At 49.0% G+C, this 27,192-nt stretch overlaps 1 protein-coding gene and 1 non-coding gene across 2 annotated transcripts; one reads left to right on the forward strand and one right to left on the reverse strand.

Annotated features, from left to right (window-relative positions):
- On the forward strand, positions 1-27,192 carry LOC149351361 (serine/threonine-protein kinase H1 homolog). The gene is made up of 4 exons (XM_089575608.1): positions 1-994; positions 23,560-23,709; positions 24,343-24,404; positions 27,126-27,192. Exons 1-4 carry the CDS (start codon positions 149-151, stop codon positions 27,190-27,192), a joined length of 1,125 nt encoding a protein of 374 aa, XP_089431734.1. The 5' UTR covers positions 1-148.
- On the reverse strand, positions 14,623-14,695 carry TRNAM-CAU (transfer RNA methionine (anticodon CAU)). The gene has a single exon. It is a non-coding gene; the product is annotated as a tRNA-Met (tRNA).

Below are 27,192 nucleotides of genomic sequence, written 5' to 3' on the forward strand. Positions count from 1 at the left end.
TCTGCCAGCGGCGTCTGCTCGAAATCCGTGTTCGCGAATTGCGTGAGCTTAGCGTATATTCCTTGCCGGCAGGAAGCTTGTCTTAAAGGATTCGGATGTGTGTGAAGGCTACGGAACAGCGTCACCGGCGTGTTGTGTTCGGTGTGAGATGGGTTCCGGCCAAGCGAAAATGGCCCGGAAAACGGCGTCTCTTTCGGCTGATTCTGTGGAGACGGTGATGCGACCGCGTTGCCCGCAACGAAACCAGCAAGGCAAGTGGGTGAAGAGGATTAAGATATCTTCATTTTCTTCATTCGCTGGGAGCTACCGCATCGATGCTCGTGTTTTGGAAAAGTATAACGTTAAGACACTTATCTCCAAAGGGAGCTTCGGTCGAGTGCTGCGAGTGGAGAACAAGCTAACAAAACAGCTGTACGCTGTAAAAATAATTGAAACTGAGGTTGACTCCCACGTTGAGACCGAACTGGCTGTGCTAAGGCGTGTCCGGCACACGAATGTGGTGCGCCTGGACGAAGTATTTCGCGTCAGTGGTCGTGTTTATATGGTTATGGAACTGGCTACTGGTGGCAGCCTACAGGAGAAACTTGATGTGCACGCTCCCTTCGTCGAAGCTGACGCGGCTCGCGTCATTCACATGGTGACCTGTGGCCTAGCGCATCTGCACGGCCTGGGCATTGCGCATCGAAACCTGCAGCCAGAAAATGTGTTGTACAAGCATCCGGGCGCTGCAGCCGAGGTGATAATAACAGAATTTGGCCTAGCCAGTGCACCCATGCCGGGCCGAGAGGCGTGCCTGCACACTGTGTGCGAAGGGAAGCTCCGCTACATGGCCCCCGAGATGGTCGCGCGACGGTCTTACACCCGTGCCGTGGACATGTGGGCGCTGGGAGTGATCACGTGCGTCTTGCTCACCGGTGTGTTGCCATTCGACGCGCCCAGCGATGCCGCCGTGGTGCAGCTGATCATGGGTGCCCAGCTTTCCGTCGCGCCGGAGGTGAGTGCCGCCCAACCATACGCTTGCTGTTCGCTTGTTCTAATGCGCGGAATTGGCCGACTGCTGCACATATGGTGTGGAGCCCTCATCGAGAAATTTCTACGATTTGGAGATTTCAGCGGGAGAATGCTAATTTTGGCCGCCTGATTAAATGCGATTCTGTAAGCTTGTTTCGCCAGTTTTGTGTACACACGGCGATAAAAAGGTGAATCTATGCTATCGCCTGTCTCGTCGCAGGCTTTGATTTGATGCGATGAAGCAACTAGCCTGTCATCAAGCCCTGTATAAATAGTGGGGCCATGCATGTGGTGCAGATAAGCAATTGCCTGTATGCTGTGAGTTAAGACGTTGCGGTCACTGCAGAAAGTTTCAGCACATCCGCTTGGGCCCATTTTCACCGTCTAACGCGCGCTGTGGGGTGTTCTGTGGGTTCAAAACTACCTCCTTTAAGATTAAAAAGAACGCCCTTCGCCAGCGCTGTCGTCTCGGAGCATTTCCCTATATTGTTTGTGTCCATATTTGTGCGTTCTTCATTTAAAATTACCGCATTATGACTAATCACAGCTTTGGAGCGCTCACTGCCGGCTGTCTGCTACATCAACGCGGAAAATTGCGGTTGAGGGTTTGCTTCCGTTTTTTGCGGTTCTCTTTTTATCCAGCTGTGGCGTTGCAATTCCCTTCCAACGTACCATCCGCAAAGAAAACCTCCTGGCTATGCGCGCTGCCACTTGGGCAAAACCATGATTGGCTAACGACGCGCATACGCTGTAAGTTTTGGGCGCGCACGCGCGACCTTTTCACGTGACAGCGTTAAGGGCTGGCGTTAAGGTCAGCGTTAAGGGCACCGCTGCGCCAGGAGTGGTATCAGGGCTCCCCGCGATCCATGAAAGTATAGAGAATGACCAATTCCGCATTTATGCGCATGAAGGCATCTAGGCAATTGGGAAGTGGAGCACGTGCGCGGAGGGATTTGTATTGCTATCGCATTGCATACTCGTAAGGGCAGGTGAAGCGCTTCATGTGATGGTGAATGAAAGGCAGTATCTGTGTCTGCTATGCAGAACTGACCCCAGGCCGCTGAAGGCACCAAACAACAACAACAACAACAACAACAAAAATCTTGAAGGTTGGCTGCGTTGCGTTTTTGTCCGGTTGCAATGCAGAAGTGCCCTGATGTTGCGGCTATGTTGCGCGAGTCTGTCGATATTGCGCTTTGTTCGCCTGCACGTAACACGAACGCGCGTACCGCGCACCGAAACGTCTTACACCGATATATCTTGTAGGCATGTGCCTTTTAATGCCTCATATTGTCGTGACTAAGACGTGTTAGCAAATGTGTCCGCGTTTCAGATTGGTCGAAATGGTCGTTACGTCACATCGCGCGAATTTCAAACCGGGCCAGTTGTAATACGGATGTTATAGTGATGCTCCAAGTAAGTGGAACTGAGTTTAGTTAGTTAACCAATTAGCCTAATTAACATTTCTAGTAGGACCACATAAATAAATAAAACCGAGTAGGAAATTGGTGGAGTTGGGGAATCGAACTAGGGTCTCCGGAGTGCGAGACGAGCACGCTAACCGCTCCGCCATGCCAGCTCGATGGTTTGGAATGAACGAAGGCGCGTCTATTGAATACGGTGTCTTCGTTCACCTCCATCTTCCTCCCTTCCCTTACAGCGAGGTTCAGGTGTCCACCGAGATATGCGAGACAGATACATTTCCTTTCCTCAAAAACCAATCTACCATCGAGCAAGGCGTAGAGCCGAACGGGTGATGGCGTTCTGTGGACTCTCTGGCAGCGTTTCAAGACGCTGTCGCGTTCCACTCTTAGAGGCGAAGCTTAGCATCTTAACCACACATCAGTGACACAAGCAGCAACACTGGCTTTCGCCTCACCGCACTTTAGGTCAACAAAGTGCCCCCTGAATTTTTTTCTACATTGACAGCTGTTGCTGCAGTGAACACCGTGCGTGTCGGGCATGTGCTCGTGTTGTTGCTTACCTCTGTAGACACGACTCTCACCTGGGACGTCGTCTGCTATTACTGATCTTCACCCTGTTGCTCTTTCACAGCGACAGCCGTTATTTATGCGATGAGTAAAGAAAAAAGGTCCCGTGAAGTGCGGGACACAGCGGCGCGTCTGAGCAGTGGCGGTCATTTTCGATCGAACGAACGCGTCTCTTCAGCGCGAACTCTTGCATGTTTTCCAGAATGAAGGGATGTGTGAAACAGGGAAGAGAGAGAGGCGCCGCATAGTGGAGGACGCTGCGCGCTGAGCGTACATAAAGTCACCGGAACTTCAAGCATGCGTTTCGCCTTCCTGTATACTTTCCTGTGCTGAAGCCCTAGCTTGGTGTGCTTGGCTGCGTTAGCCGTGACGCCTGCGGTAAAATGGCAGACCGCCGCTGCGTCTTGCGCTTGTGCGTGCGGTCAGGGCAACCGCATACGACATGCAACCGCTGCCTATACGAATGTTGGATGCAGAGTATCAAATAGCTTGCAGGCGCTAGTGAGCCGATCGCTAGCCGTCTATGGCAGGCCAGGCAAACCGATATGCGCAGCAAACTGATCAGCAGAGAGCCGCGCCTGCCCATAGAGTGCGCGAGCCAACCTAACGGCACACGGCACGTATAGGAAGAGAGACATGCTGTATATCTCTGGCGCGAAGACAACCACAAATAACCGTACAGCGCTGAACTTGGTGTCTGGAAAGTACCCTCATATTGTCCATTGTTTAAGCTTAGCGATGCACGCTTCAGTTTTCGTAATCCTACTCTACCGAGTGTTTCAAGGAAACCCTCCACTAATTTAAACAAATACTTTGTTAGTTATAAAAATGTCCTCTGCGGTGTAATACCTGTTTTGGCGGACATCAGAAAAAATGTGACTCATGGTAACCAATTTCTGGCAGTTAACTTTTTAACTATCGAAGTTAGGCTCTTGGTTGCAATTAGAGCGGACTGTTAGTAATTGCCATATCAGTATCTGGAATTTCGAAAACTCGATTACTCTTCTCGCTGTAGCTCAAGAAAGGTTGGCCATCACAGCGTCAGAAGATGCGCTCTATCGAAAGCGCGCTTCTTCTGACGCTGTGATGGCCAACCGTTCTTGAGCCACAGCGCCGAGGGTGTTTGACGTCATTGTTGCCGACATTTCATATGTCCGCTGCCTTCGTCCATATGCTGCAGTTCGTCGTCCGATGCCGCCAAACAATGCTTCGAGGGCTCCATCTTTGGTGGCGTTAGTTTTTTTTTCCGGAACCGACCGTTTCTTCGCGAGAAACGTAGCGCCACCGTACGTGACGTCATCATTGCAGCCTCTGCCCTTCGCTGTGCACTGCAGAGAAGCCTGAACACCGAGGCGGCTTCATTCAGCGATTACGTCACCATTTCAAATGCTAGCGCAAAAAGACTTTGCATACTTTATCTGCAAGTTTCACACATTCGACCCCCTTAAAACCGTCAAATTCTAAAACCTCTTTAGTTGCCGGCCTTCATTGCTATTACGTCATACCCTTAAGGCGGAGCTAGATGCTGTGTTCCTCGATTACTCCAAAGCATTTGATCGCGTCTCCCACAATCATTTACCTCAAACGTTTCATCATTAGGAATTCCCATCAACCTAATCCGCTGGATCGAAAATTTTCTTTCAGGAAGCAAACGTTCACTTCTACAAAGGATAGCACCACTCACCTCTTTCCAATGTAACATCTGGAGTCCCTCAGGGCGCCGGACTGTCACCACTACGTACTGTTCCTAATTTACATTAATGACCTCCCATGTGACATAAAACCAGAATTACGGCTTTTCGCGGACGACTGCGTCATATACAAAGTGATTAGGGCGACCAGCGATTCATCTTTACTTCAGTCCGATCTTGACACACTCGCCTCTTGGTGTGATAAATCCCTCCTCCCCTTGAACATTAACAAATGCACATCCATGTCTTTCACGAGTAAACACACTGTGAATCGACGTCAATGTCGTATTGCTTCTCTTTCCATTGACCCCGCATTACCTTACAGAACTCACGTTCAAAATATCTGCGCTGAAGCCTCACGCACACTCGGATACCTCCGCCGTAACTTGAAGGCCGCATCCCCTGACATAAAAAATAAACTAGAATATACATAATTCATTCGCCCAAAACTACAATATACGTCATCCGTTTGGCACCCATCACGAGCGTATCTCGCCGCTGACCTTGAAGCCGTGCAGAATCGCGCCATCCGATTTTTAAAAACATTTTGCTACTCAAGAAAAACCAGTATCACCGCACTGAAACAGTCCCTTGCCATTCCGTCGCTCACGTCACGCCGCATCATATCTCTCCTCTGTCTTCATCATTTCTATTATCACCCACGCACGACACGCGCAACCCCCGCACAGGACGTCTAGTCGCCTAAGCCATGACCATATAGCATTGCACCCATCAGCTGTCGCACTCTAGCACTTAAGTCTTCATTTTTCCTGGACGCAGTAGCACTATGGAACGTCCTGCCAAACGCCACAGTATCCTGCACTGACCGCAAATCATTCCTGGAAATACTAAACGACCATTTTTCATGAGGGCTATCTTTTCCGCCATATTCATCTTGGCACTTCCAACAGCTGAGCTGATTGTTGTTACTTTTTTTTGATGCCATGCCTTTCGCGCGATGTTTGCTCGTGTACTACATGTGTGTTTCATATATATATATATATATATATATATATATATATATATATATATATATACATACAGGGTGTCCCAGCTAAAAGTAACCAAGCTTGTAAAAAAGAGGATGATCCCTAGCCGAGTGAGACCAACTGAGGGTTGTTGCCAGTCGCGTGTCCTAGTCTGTAGTATTTTTTTATTATGCAAACATGATTAATTATCAGATACTAATTAGCTAACTTTTTAATTATTGCCTACAGGAAGAAAGTGTCAATACAGGAGTTGTAGATCCCTTAGAAAAATAACCGTTTGCCGTGTTCGCAGCCAAGTACCACTGATACAACTTCTTTTATTTGACTTAAAGGGACACTGAGGAAAAATTGAAGTTGACTTGCATCGACAGAATACCAGCTCCTGATTACAAAAACGCCATTCATACTGACAACAAAGCTCTTGTAACGTAGAAAAGAGCAAGAACCAAAATACAGGTATCGCCGCCACAGGCCAAACTCGCAAGTACAAGCTTCATGACGTCATAGGACAAAACAGTGTTGCTAGAACCAATAGTTCTAGCAACACTAGGACACGACAAGCCACAAATCACTGAGGCGCAGCAAATGCATGCGCAAATCTTCTTGACGTCGCCAGATGGCGCCACGTACCCGACAGCTACGCGCGCTCCTGCAGCGCCGGTACCAATCAGCACCTGCTCACAGCGGTATGGGGGCTCCCGGTATTCCGCTTACGGTAACAAGGTACACGGTATGCTAAAGGTGTCTATTTGCGAGAACTTCGTTGACGACTTCGAGAACGGGATCCATTGTAATGCTGGCAAAACGCCGGTGCAAACGTAAACGAAGCGACGGCCGCAATAGCCGATAGATGCCTTCAACGTGCGGCCGGCGGTAGCTTTCTTTTGGGCTGCTGCTGGGCCGTACTGCTGGCCGCCAGAAATCACGGAGTCTGCTTTACGTCTTGTGCACGTCATGTTTCACGTCACTTAGTCCTGTGTCGTCATAGGAGAATCCCAAGTTTGAATCAGAGCGGCGGGAAAAACTTTTTCAACTTCGAATCCAAATTTCTTAGAAATAAATGCATCTTTCGCTGCCGGCCAAGTGGCAACAAAGCCATAAAATGCCGAAATATCGGATTTTGCTATAAAAAAAAAACATTAATAGAGCTCTCCTCAGTGTCCCATTTAAAAGAAAGCCCGCGAAATACAAAAAGAACCACCTGATAGGGAAGCAGTTTCAGCGCTCCCAGACGACCGGCCAAGCAACGACATTCGCTTATCTTTGCAACGTTGTTCCGCAAGGGGTTCGGCGTTTTGCGATGGTTGCGAGATATACGCCAGCAACTCTCGCATCAGCGCTGTATACATGGTCTGTTCTGAAAGTAGTAGGACTCATTTTTTTAAACAAAATTTATTCAAGAGAATAGTACAAATGATTACAATTTTTCAAGGTAGCACCCTTCCGCACCTACACGCTGCTGCCAATGAGTTTTACAGTTTTCGTACGCCTCCAGGAACGCCTGGACCGGAATGCTGTTTAGCTCCCTCGTCACGGCCTGTTGAACCACCTCTACCGATCCGTGATGTTTCCCCTCGAGCGTCGATTTTATTCTCGGGAAAAGACAAAAGTCTGGCAGGGCCAAGTCGAGGCTATAGGGGGGCTGAGGCAGCGTTGCCGCCGTGTGCTGGACAAAAAATCGGCGTCCTCATTCAGATGACGAAGAAGATCCTACCGGTTGGCCTTTTCCTCCTCTGACAACACTCCAGGCACCAACTTCGCGCACGCTTTCCTCATGGATAAGTTTTCTGTCACGATCCCAAAAACTTGGGTTTGAGGAATGCTCAAGTCATCAGCAATCATTCTGATACTCATTCTACGATCACTGTTAAGTAAATGTTTCCCTCGCTACACATTTTCGTTGGTCTTGCTGGTCGAAGGGCGTGTGAAGCGGTCGTCTTCCTCCACTCTTTCCTTATACCTTCTCGGAAAAGCTTGTGCCACTCAAAAACACCTGATCTACCCATGGAAGCGTCACCGTAGGCCTCCTTAATCATGGTGTGAGTCTCTTTGCCCGTTTTACCAAGATTTACTCAAAATTTGATCGCGTATCGCTGATCCAGTAAACGCTCGACGATTCTGCGTGACGAGACGTTTCGACAGGGGTTCACAGTACAAGCGACCTCCTCTCTTTAACGGCCGAGAGCCGACTGCCGATTTTCCCCAGCATTCCCAATATCCCCCTTCAACGATCCTGCACGCGCAGACCACCTCTCGTCCGCCCGTTCGCCCAGGAAAAAACCAGTCCTACTACTTTCAGAACAGACACTATATATATATATATATGGTTTGGTTGGTTTATTGGGTTTAACGTCCCAAAGCGACTAAGGCTACGAGAGACGCCGTAGTGGAGGGCTCCGGAAATTTCGATCACTTGGGGTTCTTTAACGTGCACTGACATCGCACAGTACACGAGCCTCTAGAATTTCTCCTCCAAAGAAATTCAACCGCCGCGGCCGGGATCGAACCCGCGTCTTTCGGGGTTCGATATATATATATATATATATATATATATATATATATATATATATATATATATATATATATATATATATATATATATATATATATATATATATATATCAGACAAGGGAAGGGGAATGAGGGGCTCGTATACATATGAGAGAAGCCAACAGCCGCTCCGATGTTTCAGTGGCTGTTGGCTTCTCTCATATATGTACAGGGTGTCCCAACTAACTTGGGCCAAGATTTATAAAAAAACTAAGCGTTCTGCGGGACTGGAACGGTGTGGATGTTGTGAGGGTTTATCTAAAGTTACAGTACCATTTTTTCGCTCGTCCTATTTGAATAATTACTCGAGATAAATAAATTAACTTTTTAAATATTGCTTGAAACGTTAGGGCGTCAAGAGGAAAGTTGTGGAGCTCCACAAATATTGTCCAACCCAGGCGCTTCCAACGAGATAGACTTAGGGTAGCCGTTTTTATTCGGGAAAAATGAAAGCCCGCGGAGTTTAAAAAATGCCACGTGACAGCGCGCTTCGTGCGCCCGGATGCGCCGCGATTACAGCGCTCTCATCCGTGCTTTGTAAAAAATGGCTGAGGCTTAGCTAAGGTTAAGCCTCGTCAGATGCGAAGCATATTGATGGCTAGGCTTGGTAATACATGGCTTTCCTTGGTTCACGTTCATCCCGCTCTTCATCGGTCTCTGTGGCACGCTGAAGCTTTCGCTTCTCGTTCAAATCAGCCCTGCTTCTAGGCGACATCCCAACACCTGGCCGCCTCGTAAGTGCCCGGAGAGTGAGGCAAGCTCAGCTTTATACCGCTGCTGTAGCGTCACGTGGTCAGCTGCAGCGCCTCTGATGTGGAGCCTCCACCGCCGCGGCCGACCGCGCGAGCCGGCAGCCCATCTCTCCTCTGCTGTGACGTCATGTTGTCACGTGGTCAGCCGCCGCGCCTCTGATGTGGAGCCTCCACCGCTGCGGCCGACCGCGCGAGCCGGCAGCCCATCTCTCCTCTGCTGTGACGTCGTGGTGTCACGTGGTCACGCTCAAGGTCAATGGTAGCTCCACCGCCGCGCTCGGCGGGCTATAGTGCAGCTCTAGTAATATGCTTCGCATAAAAGCATCACCCGCTTCGCGCCTTTCGTGCTGCCCAAGACAGGGCTTCGCGTTGTGCTTGGTTCCAAGATCAGCGCAAGTGGGTACGGGCGGTAGTTGAAAGAAAGCACGGCTCCCGTTTCTTGGGCGATAATCGCGCTGTCACGTTAGCAGAATGCATGCGGAGGAACGATGACAATCTCATGAGTTAGAATTTGGGAGCAAGATCCCAAGATCCCAACAAGCAAATACGCATATATCAAGCCTGATAACGTCATGTCAATTACGCTGAAAAATAGGAGCCGCGCTTTCTTTCAATTGCCGCCCAACCCACTGCCGCTTGTCTTGGAACCAAGCACAACGCGAAGCCCTGTCTTGGGCAGCACGAAAGGCGCGAAGCGGGTGATGCTTTTAAGGCGAAAGCCTTTAATGTCTCATCGTTGTAAGCAGCAGTTGTCGACAGAGAATGTCACGCTTTTCAGTTGGTCGAAACGGTCGTGACGTCACAGTGCGCCAATTTCAAACGGGGCCAATTGTACTTTGGCTAGTAACCATGCAACCAATTGAAGGGACCATATAGTGATGCTCCAAGTAAGTGGGACTGAGCTTAGTTAATTGCTTAATTACCCAATTAGCCTAATTAACTTCTCTAGTCAGGCCATATAAATAAATAAAACCTAGTAAGAAATTGGTCGAACTCGGGAATCGAACCCCGGTCTTCAGAGTGCGAGACGAGCATGCTATCCACTCCGCCATGCCAGCTCGATGGTTTGGTATGAACAAAGGCACGTCTAGTGAATACGGTGTCTTCGCTCACTGCCATCCTCTTCCCTTCCGGCGAGGTTTAGGTGTCCACCGAGATATGAGAGAGAAATACATTTCCTTTCCTCAAAAACCAATTTACCGACGAGCGAGGCGTAGAACCGAATGGGCGATGGCGTTCTATGGACTCCCTGGCAGCGTTGCAAGACGCTCTCGCGTTCCACTCTTAGAGGCGAAGCTTAACATCTTAACCACACATCAGTGACCACACTTTATGTCAAAAAAGTGCACCCCCCCCCCCTGAATTTTGACGGGTGTCCACCGAGATATGTGAGACAGTTACTGCGTAATTTTCTTTCCTGAAATACAATTTTCATTTTCTTCATTACGGGCCATCTTCGTCTTTCTTGTTTCACTCCCACTTCCTCCGTTCCTCTACGGTGCGGTTCAGGTGTCCACCGAGATGACAGAGATTTACTGCGCCATTTCCTTTCCTCAAAAACCGTTGCGTTGAAACGGCAAGGCATCGCGCCGAACGGGTGGTGGCGTTCCGTGGACTCCCTGGCAGCGCTACAACACGCTGTCGCGTTCCACTCCTAAAGGCGAAGCTTAAGCTTAGGCTTGATTAGCAGTTAATTAGTATTCAGGCATTAATCAGTAATTAACCATTACTTAGTGATTTGTCATCACTTAGTAATTAGTACTCAATTACATGTGACGCCACCAGTGCCACAGAAGCACTGAAAGTGGTGCGGAAAACGCTTTCGCCTCTATGCACTTTAGACAGTCAAAGTGCCCCCTGAATTTTTTTACCATGCTTTTTACAAAGCACGGATGAGAGCGCTGTAATCGCGGCGCATCCGGGCGCACGGAGCACGCTGTCACGTGGTATTTTTAAACTCCGCGGGCTTTCGTTTTTCTCGAATAAAAAATTGGCAGAGGCTCAGCTTGGTTAAGCCCGGAAATTGCGAAAGCAACTTCATCCGTTTCTTCAGCCCGCATCCACCGTGTCTACCGCCGCTCTGCGCCGACGGTTGTTGCTGTTGTTGTTGTGACTGAGAGAAGGATGAAAAAGAAATTGCACGGGCCTGCCCACTGGCTCCAGCCGAGCCACCACCGCTGCCACGTGCAGATAGAGGAGAGTTAAAAGATTAGAAGAAAGAGAAAAAAGAAAGAAAAGACGCGCGTCGCAGCAACAACTGCGTCCGCCGGAGCGGACGCTGCTCAAAAAACAGATAAGCGGCCTAAACCGCGCTCGCCGAAGCGAGAACACGAGCTGGAGCTCTGTTTATACAACTGGTATGACGTCACTCCGACCGCAGCGCTCCTAGCGAGAGAAGCGAGAGGCTCACCGCCCGCCGTGTCTACCGCCGCTCTCCGCTGACGGTTGGTTGGTTGGTTGCGACTGAGAAAAGGATGAAAAGGAAAGTGCACGGGCCTGCCAACTGGCTCAAGCCGAGCCACCACCGCTGCCACGTGCCTCTAGTGGACACGTTTGACCTTTATCGTGACCTTAGACGTGACGTCATACTAGCTGCGAAAAACCAGGGCCCCAGCTCGGCTCGTCAGTGTAGAGCGGCGGTAGACACGGCGGGCGGTGAGCCTCTCGCTTCTCCCACTAGAGGCGCTGCGGTAGGAGTGACGTCACACCATATGTCGAAGAAAAGGGCCCCGGCTCGGCTCGTCAGCGTAGATTCGGCCGCAGCCTTCGGGCTGCGGTCGTGTATCTGTTTTTTCAGCCAGCGTCCGTCCCGGCGGACGCGGTTGTTGCGACGCGCGTCTTTACTGCGGTAGGAGTGACGTCACACCATATGTCGAAGAAAAGGGCCCCGGCTCGGCTCGTCAGCGTAGATTCGGCCGCAGCCTTCGGGCTGCGGTCGTGTATCTGTTTTTTCAGCCAGCGTCCGTCCCGGCGGACGCGGTTGTTGCGACGCGCGTCTTTACTTTCTCTTTTACTCTGTCCTCTTATCTTTCAACTCTCTTCAGCGTCGCGCGGCGGTGGACACGTTTGACCTTTATCGTGACCTTAGACGTGACGTCATACTAGCTGCGAAAAACCAGGGCCCCAGCTCGGCTCGTCAGTGTAGAGCGGCGGTAGACACGGCGGGCGGTGAGCCTCTCGCTTCTCCCACTAGAGGCGCTGCGGTAGGAGTGACGTCACACCATATGTCGAAGAAAAGGGCCCCGGCTCGGCTCGTCAGCGTAGATTCGGCCGCAGCCTTCGGGCTGCGGTCGTGTATCTGTTTTTTCAGCCAGCGTCCGTCCCGGCGGACGCGGTTGTTGCGACGCGCGTCTTTACTTTCTCTTTTACTCTGTCCTCTTATCTTTCGACGTCACACCATCGGTGGAAGAGAAGGGCCCCAACTCGTGCCGTCGGCGGAGAGCAGCGGTAGACACGGCGGACGGTGAGCTTCTCGCTTCTCCCGCTAGGAGCGCTGCGGTCGGAGTGACGTCATACCAGTTGTATAAACAGAGCTCCAGCTCGTGCCGTCGGCGCGTGGATTTGAATGAGTATCTGTTCTCGCTTCGGCGAGCGCGACTTCGGCCGCTTATCTGTTTTTTGAGCAGCGTCCGCTCCGGCGGACGCAGTTGTTGCTGCGACGCGCGTCTTTTCTTTCCTTTTTCTCTTTCCTCTGATCTCTTAACTCTCCTCTATCTGCACGTGGCAGCGGTGGTGGCTTGGTCGAGCCAGTAGGCAGGCCCGTGCAATTTCCTTTTCGTCCTTCTCTCAGTCAAAACAACAACAACCGTCAGTCGAGCAGTGGGAGGAGCTTCTGTCCAGCTCCGACCCGGAAGACCAGCTTGCGCTGGTTGAGCGGGCCGAGGAGGCAGCAAGAACCAATGAGATCCTGCACCTAGGAACACCACCTGCTGCTCAAGACCCCAACCCTTAAACCCCGTCCCATTTTGCGGAATAAAGTTTTGTACTACTACTTGCGTGTTATCACCGTGCCGCTTTTCGAAGCCGCTAATGGCAAGAAACGTGCCTCCGAGTCCAATGCCAATGACGAAAAAAGAGCGCGTGCTGATCACGGAAGCAGTAAAAACATCTGGCGTGAATGCGGTGCGATGGACGGCAGGCGCGCGCTTTACGAGATTTTTAAATCAATAACGTCGACGTTGGTGACTTGCACAAGTGAATGACGGAACTAGGAGCAATTTTTTTTCAAATTTAGAACAATAGGTAACTAAGACTCAGTGTCTATCTTGCGGCTCGCGCAGAAAACAAGCTGGAAATTTTCTCACTGTCGCCTGACTTTTAACTGCCGCTCCCGTTCAGCGTTTCTTTGGGCTCATCAATTTTAATGACTGCGTACTACTAATATACCAGGTGTTTTGGAGAAATCCGCCACTAATATTTAAAAATTGGGTTTTTGGGGTAAAGGGAAGCTTTTCGCAGCGTAGTAATACTAGTTTTGGCGGATGTCAAGAACGGGAGAATGCTGTTAAATAGTAAAGTGATTAACTAAATTACAGTAGTTAACTTCTTACCGTTAGCGACAGGCTCTCGACTGCATTTAGGTGTTTGTAACCGGCAGTTCATAAGTAAAAGCCATATGAGTTTATTAGAATTTCGAAAACGCGATTACCCTCGCCTTTTTGCATGGTTGAACTAATTTGGGCCACTTCTGGCGCCGTTCGAAAACCGAGCGCCTGCGGCGAGCTCGACGGGCCCCCAGGGGCCCGCCATGACGAAAAGAAAAGAAAATGCCCGCAGTTCCTCTCTAGATGGCCTTTCAAGCATCTTGCTGTGAACGCTTTAGTGCAGAAAAAAAAAAAAAAACGTTGATCGTTGTATACTCTCGAATGAATTTAAACTTGCGACATCTAGCCGGGCTAAGGTGTTTTGACGTAGTGTTTGTCAGTATGTTTACTGTATTTGCATGTTCCGGATAATACATACATACACAACGGATATAACATATATCGGGTCTTTCAGCAAACGTTTAAAGAAAATACTAAGTATAGGGGGACGAAGATTGTAAGACTGACTCACAGCCTACTGCGCTACCGAGAAGGATGAATGACTGTCGCAAAGGGTCCAAGCCTAAGGTGGAAACCTACTCAGTAACGCCCAATACACGGGTTGTCTTGCAACGTTACCAACGGTGCCATAGAAGAGGCGCGGAGAAATAAAAATAAACACCGCCTTGCCCCGGGTGAGGATCAAACTCACGACCTTCAGATTCAGGCTGTACAGTTGCGAACTTGGTGCAGCGGAACGTACTCAAGAGGGCTGCAGTCCCAGCATATGCCACCGAACTGGCTTGGCCTAGTTCCCCAATGACCCAACCAAAAACCTTTGGATTTCTCTAAATTAAGAGCCGCGCCTGATACATCGCAGAACTGTTTAGTCAAGTGTAAAGCCTCAAGTACACTCTTTTTGTCAGAACAAAAGAGGGCGACATCATCAGCGTAGGCTAAAACTTTAACTTCACATTGAGCGGTTGAATGACTGTCGCAAAGGGTCCGAGCCTAAGGTGGAAGCCTACTCAGTAACGCCCAATACACGGGTTGTCTTGCAGCGCTACCAGCGGCGGCATGGATGAGGCGCGGAGAAATAAAAAGAAACACCGCCTTGCCCCGGGTGAGGATCGAACTCACGACCTTCAGATTATGAGACTGACGCGCTGCCTACTGCGCTACCGATGCGGATGAATGAAGGTCGCAAAGGGTCCGAGCCTAATTTTGAAACCTACTCAGTCAGCGTTATAGACGGGGCCATGGAAGAGGCGCGGAGAAAGACAAATAAACACCACCTTGCCCCGGGTGAGGATCGAACTCACGACCTTAAAATTATGAGACTGACGCGCAGCATTGTTTGGTTCTTCAAAGAAGCAAAGCTTCTAAACCAGTTATAGTATCTTAAAAGTCCTTTCACTCCCCTTCACCAAACAGAGATATTAAACCTCGCGTTTGGCACGTGATGGCCTTTAATTGCGTATGTGCCATGAAACGCAATATACATGTATAAAACCCAACGAATATACGCTCATTGACAGCGTTTGGTAAATTGTACGGGTTGCTTCGTCACGCTGAGGCGGGCAAGCAACCGTAGTTCTTGCAAGTAGTTGCGAACCATGTTCCTATTCCTCTGGATAATGGAGTCGGGGCTCGTTTCTGGTGATTCATTCTGCTCTTTGGCCAAGAAAGTTCGCCTGCCAAACTCAGACTGGTAATATAACCGCACAGAATCGCGGTGCTTGGATGCGCGGTTATTTATTTATGAGAGATATGAATATGAAGTTTGAAATGTGCATTTCCTCTATTTGTCAACCAGTGGGCCAAAAACTTCAGGGAATCCGGAAGAGCATTGAGGCCTCGAAAAGTCGACGTCGAGCCGCATTGGTACGCTGGACTTGGGAACGTTTGGTAATCCGTATATTGCAAATGTCGATCGTTTTCCTTCTTAGGAGGTGTATATTCCTCGGGACTCGTGGTGCGTTCCTGACAAGACGTGTCACTGAGAGGAGGAGGGCTCGGCATAAAGACGCAAATAAAGACAAAACAAACGAACAGAAGCTAGGTCGGTGGTTTAGGAGGTTTACCCTGTGAATGCTTCCCTTTCAGCACCCATGGATTTAACGAGTCGCCCGTGAGGAGCGAAGAGAGCCGTTTCTAGAAGCATCGCCGCATCCTTTTGGAGACGAGAGCTCGCCCACTGGGAGTCACCTCCGCATTTTGCACTTTTGATATCTGACAGGAAGAACGTGGTAGTCTCAGACAAAGCTATTTTACGAAATTATAAATGTATACGTATATAAATGTATACGTATAAATATATAATACGTATATACGAAATTATAAATGTAATTATTAATGTATAATTTTTCGCGAGATCTGCGCAGTTCACGAAAAACGCTGAAATCGGGTCTTCGCCAAAACTAGGTCGCTTACAGTACTGCGCAGAGAAGTGCTATGGAATGCACGCCTTTTTATGTTTAGCGATGCGAACCCGTTGAGTACAGCTTGGAGGATGCCACTCGCAAAGCGCTCTACATGTCGCAAGGAAACCACCAAGACTGCGAACGAACGGTAGCGCAGCGAAGCGACGCAGAAACCATGCCCTATGAGGGCTGGCTGGCCCGCCTAGAACTCGATACAAAATTGACCCCTCCTCGTGGCGAACGCGAACAGGGAGACACCGGCGATAATGACCCGAGCCCAGAGCCGTACAACTCAACCTGGAGGTGTTTACATCAGCGTGTAAAGAATTTAAGCTTCGTGTAGGAATTACTGCAGTGGCTGTGTGTTTGAATAATAAGGTCCTTATACTATATGTTACAAGCCATGCAAGCGCCACTCCATGGCAAGGCACCTTGTATGCACCTTTTATCTCGCAGGCGTATGTGAAGTCATTCGCTTATTCGCAGGACCTCTGCTGGTTATCGGGACTGCTGTGCATGGCTTGGCTACGGCGTCACGCTGCATTACCTCACGTTTGCGATGAATGGCAGAAGTTGAGTAGGAGTTGCAGCTTGCATTTCGTCTGCGGCCGTGTTTGTAGCCTTGCGAAGAAAACAATTTTTCTCCCTGTTTTTTTTTTCTTTAGATAGTGTCCTTGGCCCCCTTGCACAAATTTCTACAAAAGGGAAGAATTCAGGCATATAGCAGCTCCGACACAGCAGTATACATTTATTATTAAAAAAAAACGTGTGAAATTGTAATCACTATGAAAAATAAAAAAAAATGTTTTCTGAGTTTATAAAATGTAATTTTCTGCGAGGTCATATCGCACCGTTACATGGGATTTACTTCACCGAGCCCACCTCCAATCTCTTGTGCGTACGAAGAACTGCTTAAATACGCCTGAATACTTGAAATGGACCGTACCCAACGCCATGTTCGTGACGTCTGTAATTGCTATCGACTTACCGCTTCCTGTGTTTCAGGGTGCAGTATTTATAAGACCGCAGCCAGTTGCCTTGGTTTACCGAGGTTCTCAAGTTCTTATGTGAACACCCCGCCCGCCTTTCGGTCCCCGCCCTTGGGTCTGCACTAACAACAGTCGTCCTGGATTAAGCCATCTCTGTGACAGCCGTCCTGCTTTCCTAAGGGTTCTTTTTGAGGATGAGTCTATTAGCTTCCATGGGTGCGCGTTCTCGTGGCTACTAGAGCCAAAAGTTCTCTCAGCAATAACGTTCAAGCTTTTTCTCATGCCTTAAAAGCAGAAAATATTGTTGATGCCTGTAGCATCCTATCGCCCACTGCGATCAATATCTCGCGGAATTTGTCGCTCGGCTTTTATTTCTTTTTCGCTGGAGATAAATATTTCTGTCAGGAAATGCCCTAAATGGAAAGCTTATTTTCTCAAAAAGCATCCTCCTCGCTAGGGCCAAGAGCCTGGGTATTTAGCATTGCACGTTAAAGAACCCCAGATGGTCGAAATTTCCGGAGCCCTTCCCTACGGCGTCCCTCATAGCCTGAGTCGCTTTGGGACGTTAAACCCCATAGACAGTAGGCCCTGGTATTTAGCACTTTCTTCTCAGAAGAGGGCGCCTGCATGAGCCGCCAAACATTTCTCGATAGTTTTGGAAGAAGGGAAGTTCCATCTCACCTTTTCGTCGCTTGCTTCTGCTGCTTCTTAGGGCAAGTCTCTGTAAAGGTAGCACGCCATGAGGCTCGCGGGTATACTGTCGTGGGCTGTCGCACACTTCTGAACGTGGCGTGACCGTACGATGTCGAACATACACTTCACTCCTTGTACAGTAGCAAGTTCCCTGCTTCACTAGGCAAGAGTGACCTCCCGTTGTTCTTGATAAGGCTAGTTCATTCAGCGTAACGGTTTTTGTAAACAGCCTTAAGCGGCAACACCATGGCGACACTGGAGTTTCAGAACAACTGTGCGGCTTCGATGAGTCCAAGCTAGCATTATAAGCCTGACGCGAGAACAGAGCGTATGCAATCCACCGCCGGCTGCGCGACGCAGCAGCTTTCCTCGACACAGGAAAGAGACCGGACGAGCTCCTGGCGCAAGCGAGAGCCGACTGCCACGCTGCTCAGGCTACGTGATCAGGTGGCGAGGCGCATAGAGGGAGCACTGGAATCGAGGCAGCGGCTGTCTTGATCGTGCCAGCCAGTAACATGATCATGGACGGTCCCCGCGGGACGGCCGCGCAACCGCATAGTGGAGCGTCACTTTTTGTCCGGAAACAGGACGTGAACATCGGAAAATGTTTTCTTTTTCTTGAGATAGTGGCTGTAGCCTTTGAACGTCTACGATCAGCGAGCTGGGAGACGCTGCACATCGCTGATATTTACGCTGCCCGAATGGCGGTGGTCCCTTTGGGGCCCACATTCTTGCGGATGTGAATGTGTTCGTCGTGTATGGTTACCTTGTGCGCACACCACTGGCGTTCCATATCCAAAAGTTCATCATAAGCCAGCTCTATATGATTGTCGAAAAGAACGGTGAACACTTGTTAGTTCATTTTATTTCAAGCTGGCGGAATGGAACTGCGGTGCGCTGTGTCCCAACCCACTTACTTTGCCGGCTATTATTCCTTGGTTATCACCCTAAATTGTTCTGTTGCATGAAATATGGTCGCTTCTGCTAGGTTTTTCAGTTTTTCCTCTCATTTTTGCCTTAGTTAGGGATCTTCGTGATGGTGACCTTATGATGATCATGCTGATAACCACTGGCAAAGCACAATCGTTCCGCGCGTAACGTTCTTGTGAATGCGGAGGTGGGCTCCCGCACATTGCATAACATGGTCTAGTATTGCTCCGAGACATTGATCCCGTCTGAAACTCCTGCAGTCAGTGTGCTCAACAAGGGGTGTTCGAGAAAACTTTGAACACTTAACCTGCAGCTGCAGTAATTTTACAGCACTACATAGAATGTTGAAAACTGAATTGTCTACGTCTCTGGACTCTACTTTCAGCCTTGCGAACGTACTTGGACCCTGCTGTGACGCAACTTCGGCGTTACATGCAAAGGAAGCATTCTTAAAATTTCTCAAGAACGCTTGTCTTAAACGCACCTTGTGCAAATCATTGATTGTAAAACATTTTATTCGCCGGGAAGAGCTTGGCAAGAGGTCGCGTTAAGTGGTCGAGAGTACATAGCCCTCGACGACTTTGTCAGCCCACTCCACCGCCAAAACTTGCGTTCTGGGGTCAGAGCTAGCCAGCACGGTCTCCCACCGCTCGAGAGAAAGAGCTGTAACTAGATCACCCGGAGGTGGCTCTATTTTGCAGTCCCACAGGATGTGATCGTAGGTAGCACGTTGGCCACAGTGTTTGCAGTTTGGGTTGTAAAGATCTGGATAAATGTGCGCGAGGAGTGATGGGGTGCGTATCGATCTCGTCTGTAGACGACGCCACGTAACCTCTTGTTCTTTAGTAAGTCTTTTGTCTGGAGGGGGGAAAATTCTCCTCTCTAATTTAAAATGATTGGTGAGATCATGATATGTGATCATTGAGTCCTTCGTGAAATTCAGGGAGCCAGACTCATACACTGCCCGGTCGACGAAACCTCGGGCTTTATTATGGGCTGCCTCGTTCCCCGGATTCCCCGAATGGGCTGGGACCCATATCAATTCGGAATAATTTGGTGAGAATTTGGTTGCGTTAAGGATTCTAAGGGAGGTGTTTGTAATTCGCCCTTTAGCGAAATTATTGATACCCATTTTGGAATCGCTGAGGATGATGCTCCCTTGGGTATGTGCTAGGGCGAGGGCTATAGCCGCCTCTTCTGCCGTTTCAGAGGATTTCGTTTTGATTGTCGCCGAGACGATGTGGTCACCATTCTCGTTCACAACCACAATTGCAAAGGCATTGGTATTTTTGTATTCTGCCGCATCTACATAAAGTGCTGCAGCGCACTGTCTGTATTTCTTATGTAAGGCTTTGGCTCGTGCTTGTCTTCTGCCCTCATGGTGTAAGGGGTGCATGTTTTTGGGGAGTGGTTTGATTAGTAGGGCCGTCCTATAGTCGCGGGGTAAGTCTACTTTAGCATCGTTATTCGTAGGTTGAAAGTTAATTCCGAGCCTGGTAAGAATACTCCTGCCAGTTCTGGAATTGGCTAATCGCGCTGTTTGAGCCATTAAATGGGCTTCTTTCAGTTCATTGTAGGTGTTATGTATTCCTAACCTATAAGCCTTTCGGTTGAGGCATTTAGCGGGAGTCCTAACGCAGCCTTATAGGCCTGCCGTATCATGCTATCCAATTTGTCCTTTTCTGCTTTCGAAAATTTGAGCTAAGGGGTGGCATAGAGTATCCTGCTTAGCGCAAAGGCCTGCACTAGGCGGCATAAATCTTTCCCTCACCCCTTGTCTGCGGTTAGCTATGCGGCGGATTAATCGCGCCGTCGCTTCTACCGTGCGTTTTAGCTTAGTGAGTGTGTCAGTATTCTTTCCATTTGTTTGTAAATACAACCCCAGTATTCTCATGGTCTGTACCTCTTTGACAGATCGTCCATTAACATAGACGTTTATTTGGGGGGGGGGGGGGGGGGGGGTGTCGTGGTACGCCTACCTCTTTGTTTACGACGGATCACGAAGAGTTCAGATTTTTGCTCAGAACAAGTGAGGCCGGATTCCCATGCGCATGCCTCAATGATATCCACTGCTGCTTGGAGTGTGTCTTCTATGTAGCCTTCGCATCCTTTGGTTACCCAAAGTGTGATGTCATCTGCATAGAACGTGTGATGTAGGTCTGGTATTTGTGCCAGTTTGGGGGGAATTTTGATGAGGGAGAGGTTAAAAAGGAAAGGGGACAGGACGGAGCCCTGTGGCGTTCCTTTACTTCCTAGTGTGATTGGGGCAGACTCTATTGTTCCGACCGTTATCACTGCTGTTCTGTTAGTGAGGAAGGATCGGATGTAGTTGTACGTCCTTTCTCCGGGGTTGATTTCTGACAAGTTTGTCAAAATGGCTTTGTGGGTGACGTTGTCGAAAGCTTTAACAAGGTCTAAACCCAATATTGCTTTCGTTCCTGTTCCCTCGTCAGCTTCAATTATGTCCTTGTTAAGCTGCAAGAGTATGTCCTGGGTAGATAGTTGGGCCCTGAATCTTAACATTGTTTCAGGTAGGAGGTTCATGTCCTCCGCATAGTTTTGGAGCCTATTGAGGATGACATGCTCCATGAGTTTGCCTAGGCATGATGTTAATGAAATTGGGCGTAGATTCTCAGTGCTGAGTTTCTTACCCGCTTTAGGAATAAAAGTGATTTTCGCGTGTTTCCACTCTGTATGTTGCCTGCATGCCAGTATTTGTTCATAAGGTCTGTAACCGCCGCGATCGACGTTGCGTCTAAGTTCCTGAGAGTCTTATTTGTTACTTTGTCTGGTCCTGCCGCAGATGTCCACAGTTTTCCAATTGCGTACCAGACCTCTGCGTCTGTGATGTCTGCGTCTAAATTTGGATTAGGAGTCCCCCGGTAGTCTGGTTGTGTGGTACCATCATCCGTGTTTAGATAACGTTCTGCTAGCTCTTTGATTAGGTCTTCATTTGTACCCTCATATTTATGTATGAGTCTGTACAGTTGACTTTGTTGCACGGGACGTGTTTGTTCTGGGTCGAGCAGGTGTCTTAGAAGATGCCATGTCTTCTTATTTCCGAGCTGTCCATTGACGCTTTCACATATTTGGTTCCATTGTTGTGTTTGGAGAGTAAGTGTATGTTCCTCGATTCGCCTCTCGATTTCAGCGATCTTTTTGCGTAGTCGCTTGTTGTGTTTTTGCTTCTTCCAGCGTTTTTGGAGGCCTTTTTGTGCCTGCCACAGGTGTAACAGCTTTGAGTCTGCAATCTGCTCCTCCTCCTCAACTGGCACCACAACGCTAGTGGAGCTGACATCCTCATTCAGGGAGATAACCCAGTGTGCAAATCATTTGTGGCTGTTTGTGTACTTTTGAATTTCACGTGAATCTGCTTCGCTTCAATTTTTTTCTCACTCTCATCTGGGGTAGCCTGTCAGGTAGATTACAGGTTAACGTCTCCAGTTACCATTAAAGTACGTCACCTCTTCCTCCGTCTAAACCTTTTTTCAAAAGGGTTAATTATTTCATAGTTTTCTTTCTTTCTCTTTTTCTCTCTCTTTTCTTCGCTTTTTTTTCTTCTGTCTATGTTTCTTTCTCTTTTATCTCTCCTCCTGTAACAATTTTCTCTCCCTTTCTTTCTCTCTTTATGCCTCCCTTTTTTTCTTTTTCTTCCTCCTTCATTTTTATCCAAGTATAGCAACGTTTCGTGTCACAATTCAAGCTATCCCACGACGTAAGGTTTGTGTTCACTAAAATAAGAATAGCTGTTATTCGCAAATACGAATAACGGATTTTTTCTTTTTTACGAACTCCCAAGGAGCTGAAAATGTACAGGCACTTCGACCCTGTTTCTGGCTGATGGGAGAGTATTTCAGTGTGGACAGAGACCACTGGTAACTGTATGCACTTGAGCGATGACATGTAGTTCTTCGCCTTTTGCGCCCACTTGAATTTGTCGGCGTGCTTTCACATTTTCTATTCTCTGGCTGCGAATTTCTCTGCTTTCGTCTGGTAGCAGATTCTTCAGGTGTAGCCTGCTGCTAATAAGTGGTTAAGCTGTATTTTCGATCTCCGTTGTTTTTTCAGAAGGCTTCTAAGGTTGAAACTTCCCGGGAAGCGGACTTGCGTCTAGTGTTTTTGGCTGCAGGGACTTCTTTCGTATTGATTCCAGAGTTGTAAAACGTTTCCGATCTTCAGATGTCGGGAAACATGTATGCAGCAGACATATAATTAAAAATAAACACGGGCACGCACAGGTTATACGCTGTAGACAGAGACTAGGCCATATGTTCTCAAAACATAAGCACCTTTACGTCGATGCCTCGAACCGCAGTGTTCGAAGTGTGGAGCTAGCCTTTCAGTACTCCAAGTCCTTCTGAAATGCACTGCAGTGGACAGTGCTAGGAAACATTTCTTTGATTTACATCTACATCTGTCACATTCTAGCACACCCCATGTTCTTTTTAGAAGATCGTCCAATGTTCAGCTTCGATCCTGGTTTTTTTTTATTTGAGGCAGATTTGCGCTGAAATTTTTTTAATCCAGATAACACACCAGTGCAACGTCAGCCTGTCCTTCAGGGCCGAGGGTATGATTGGATGTGACGTATGGGCCGAGAGCTTCACTCCCCTTGCCGTAGTAAGGGGTATGCAGGGAGGCTGCTGGGAAAACCGGGTAGAAGCTTCTGTTAGTTTTAACAGTGATTTACTTTTTAACACTTTTCGTCCTTATATACCACCTCAGTTTTTAAATTATACCGCACTGCACACTCCCATGAAATACTGCATGAATCACTCATCTTTTCGTAGGTCTTTACAACTCCCCTTTTTTTACTGTAGGTTTTAGAAGGATTCACCAATACAACACCCCTTAGAGACCTGTGCTCGTCGTGAACCTTGTTCTTGGCGCTCTTTGGCCGCAACTGCCATTGCGCCGCGGAAGTCAAACGTCGTCGTCATCATCATCATCATCACCGTCATCATCATCATCACATTCGGATGTGTGGCACGTGTAAGACGCCCGGTTATCTCCCCAGGCCTGGGAGCACGTCTCGGAGCATGCCCAGAGCTTGGTTGGCCAGCTGCTGCAGCACAACGCCGCGCATCGACCGAGCGCGGCCCAGCTGTTGGAGCACCCCTGGTTTGCAGCGGCAACGACCGCCCGGATGATGTCCGCGCCGCCTCAGGTGTGGGCTTGCAGGGGTCGGGGCTCCTTTTCTCCTGCTGACACCGTCGCGCATTGTGCAGTCGACGTTGGGCTTATTTTGGTGCCTTATTTAAGGCACCCGTTTCGCTATGCTTTGATTAAGGCAGAAAAAGAAGACGCCATAAGACGGTGTTATATGAAGTGGTCGGTGACCGCAACACCACGAACGCTGCTGTTTTCGCAAGGAAGCTATGCACCGACGATAGCGCCGGGCCGGCGTGTGTCCTGCGAGCGGACTCGATCAAGAAAACGGACACGACGTGTGCGTGTAGTCTGGTGCGGTAATGAATACACCAAGCACCTTCTTCATTTAGAAGCGTGCACGAATGAAGGGTTATCTGGGGTCTTGACATCCCAAAGAGACTCAGGCTGTGAGGGACGCCTTAGTGGAGAGCTCTGGATAATTTCGACCACCTAGGGTTTTTTTAACGTGCGCTGACATCGCACAGTACACGTAGCATTTTTCCTCCAACGAAATGCGACCGCCGCGTTTTTCGTCTTTCGGGTCAGCAGCCGAGCACCATAACCACTGAGGCACCGCGGCGGCTGCGGGCGGAGGATGGATATATAGAGAGAAATAACTTTATTTGACAAAGGGATTTGGGGCACGCAGGTCCCTGTGCCCCCGCACGACCCCACTACACGTTCATGGAATTCCATGACGTGGGAGGCCCGGTCAGTGGTGATGTTCTGACTGGCTGGGCCCGTCGAGCGCAGTAGGGCCTCTCATTTCTCTCAGATGGTCAAGAGCTCCGGGCCTCGCGGGGGAAGGTCCGCCGGGGCATTCAAGGAGAATGTGGGTGAGAGCAGCGTAGGTGTGGGCGCATTGGGCACAGGAGGGGGTGTATGCTTCCCGCCGGGTGCGGGAGAGGAAATAGGGGGAGGGATGCAAGTTGATGGCCTGAGCGCCATACCATTCAGCAGCCGCCGTATGGCAGGGAAGGCGACAAGTGAAACAGTGTCGGGCACCGCTGTTCTCTTGCACGGTGAAAGGAGACTAGGAAACGGAGGCTGATTTCCAACCGGCCTGTGTCGCCTGTCCTCTGTTTTGTCCTTTGTCCTCGTCTGTGTGGCGCTTCGCAAATCATGGACGACCACGAAGTAATCCACGCCGCATCAAGTTCTTGCAGGCGACGCTTACGGCCGCATGTGCACCACCCACAACTCTCTGCGCACCCAGTAGGAGAGCAACATGGAATGAGACACTGTAGCGCACATATGTGCTGACACCTTGTATATAGGTGGAGCCGCGGCGAAGGGATGAAAATCTTGAGAGCGGCACTTTCCTTTCCGTCGTGTCCTGCACTGGCTGTCTAGATTCGAGTCTGTGCCCACGAACCCCTGGGTTCGAGCAGAACCTTTGCTCTTTGTGTGCCTAAGCTGTGTGATTGCCATTATTGTTCTTTGCTTTGTCGGCTGGCAAAGGTCTAAGTATTACCGTGGGGGATTTAAGACAATAGAGTTAAGATACACATACGTGGTCGATTGCTCACTTGTCGAAATGAAAGTTTTGTACCGGCAAGGGGGAGGAAGTCGATCGTGTAAGAGAAGGAACCATGTTCTCGGGCAGAAAGACCGTGCACTCCTTGGGATTGTCGGAATGGACGCAAGTCGAGCGCCATATCTATGGTGATAAATAAAAGTGTGCATTGCGCAAGAATGGCTGTTTGGCCTAAGCAGGGTATGAGTGAAATGGCTTAGATGGAGATGGCGCACCCGTAATGAAATAAACGGTTTCTTCCTCCGATCATGTTAGAGGCGAGGCACGCGCACACATTGCTCTACCACTGAATATTAGCGTGTTATTCGTCCACGATTCTTTTCGGTTATTTCTTTGAGGTTAATTTCTGCCTTTCGAAAATAGATGTGCACGCTCACTTCCAGGTACGGAGTAGGTTGATTGTGAAGTGTCCCTTGGCGAGCGTGTTGTGATTTTTTTTTTTTTGGAGACACATCCCCATTTCTCTCTACTGTATTCTTCGTCGCACTTTAGCGGAATGGCATTCGCTGTACACTCCTGAAATTAACGCGCATGCATGAGTCACTGTGCGTGATGCGTTTCTGTTTTTCGGTTTTCTTAATTTCGATCAGGCTGACGTTTTTTGTACGAGGTATGTACTTCTTGTCTTTTTTTTTTTTTGCGGCGCTGGATAACTAGCCCCTTACTTTCTATGGTAGTGTGATTACTACGTCCCCGAATGCGTCCTTTGTGTCTTCTGCATTCTTATAACATAAACGTACGTTCTTTCCTATCTCTTCTTTTGTGTGCATGTTCGGAGAGTGCGTTTTCGAGGGTGAATTGAGGTGATTCGAGTAAATGCCGAAAATGAATCAAGCAGAATGAAAGAACTTATGTCCAAGGTGTAATTCAGTTGTAAGAAGCCGCGCTCACTGCTGCGTGCGGCATATTCGTTACTCCTTGGTTCTTCCTTTTGTTAGTTCTCCTCGCACACCGTGACCGGAACCCTTGCAGGCTGACGTGGGGCCACGTCAGTCACATCGTCGCTTGCTGCGAAGGGTGCGCAGGCAGTGTGGCCGCCTGTGAGCAGCTTCCATCGAATTTCATTCTGTCTCGATGGTGCATATATTGGTTTCCCTACAGTGCATGTCGGTACTGTGTGGAGCGGTGCGGCGCAAATAGTGCTAAGCTAAATTAGCTACTAGTTGGTTTGAAGGCAAGGTGCTCGTGTTTATTTGCCTTGTAAGCCCTTGTTACTGCCTTCCAAGCGAAAATTGTCTTCAGAACTTGGCAGCTGCGTCTTGACGTCGCTTTGTTTGCTGCGCAGTGCGCCTCTCCAGCGCTCTGCACAAAACTAATGCTCACTGTGCAAGACACTCTAGCAGTTGGCATTGTTTTCGCTGAGGGCATCAAATTAAGCCTTGTTAATCAATCCGCAAATCGAAAATCGAGAGCATTCGTGCAGCCGCTGAGTTCTTGTCCTCCGGTGTACATTCAGGCCGGAATGAAACGCGAACTGCGCCTGTGAACAAAACAAAACATTTTGCATGGGTACTTTCACCTGCAGTTTACAACTAGCCGGATTCATGTTTTTGGTTAAAGGGTCTACTGATGTACTTATTCATAAACTGGTTGTAACGAAATATCTCGCCGCAAAGTACAAAACTGCGACATGTGCGTGTTCTCGTTTGTCCGGCCTGACTGTCCATCTCGCGCCTGTATAATTGTGTTTGCTCGAGTCACATCGGCTCGGGCTAGCCTCAAACTGCAGGGCAGCGCTGCTGTTTGTGGCTTCGTGCTGATCGAACGCGGCTTAATCTGTTCGCATCAGGCTCAAAAATTGCTTCTGGCAGTGTGTGTGTGTGTGTTTTTACAGTATTCACCTTTCCACCCCGTTCGTTGGAAGCAACTGCTATTTCTGCTTCGTTACTTTTCAGACTCAAGACGGTTCCTAGCAGCGGGCACTGTGACCGCACCAACCTTCAGCCGGACCCCGGCCTGTGA

This window comes from Amblyomma mixtum, chromosome 3 (assembly GCF_055824585.1).
Source record: "Amblyomma mixtum isolate Tamu chromosome 3, ASM5582458v1, whole genome shotgun sequence".
Taxonomy (NCBI): domain Eukaryota; kingdom Metazoa; phylum Arthropoda; class Arachnida; order Ixodida; family Ixodidae; genus Amblyomma; species Amblyomma mixtum.

What these genes read in the sequence shown, in the direction of transcription:
- LOC149351361 (XM_089575608.1), top strand. Translation starts at nt 149, where the DNA reads ATGGGTTCCGGCCAAGCGAAAATGGCCCGGAAAACGGCGTCTCTTTCG. An exon ending in TGATGTCCGCGCCGCCTCAG is followed by an intron (nt 23,710 to 24,342) that starts GTGTGGGCTTGC and finishes TGGGGCACGCAG; the next exon opens with GTCCCTGTGCCCCCGCACGA. An exon ending in TCCATGACGTGGGAGGCCCG is followed by an intron (nt 24,405 to 27,125) that starts GTCAGTGGTGAT and finishes GTTACTTTTCAG; the next exon opens with ACTCAAGACGGTTCCTAGCA.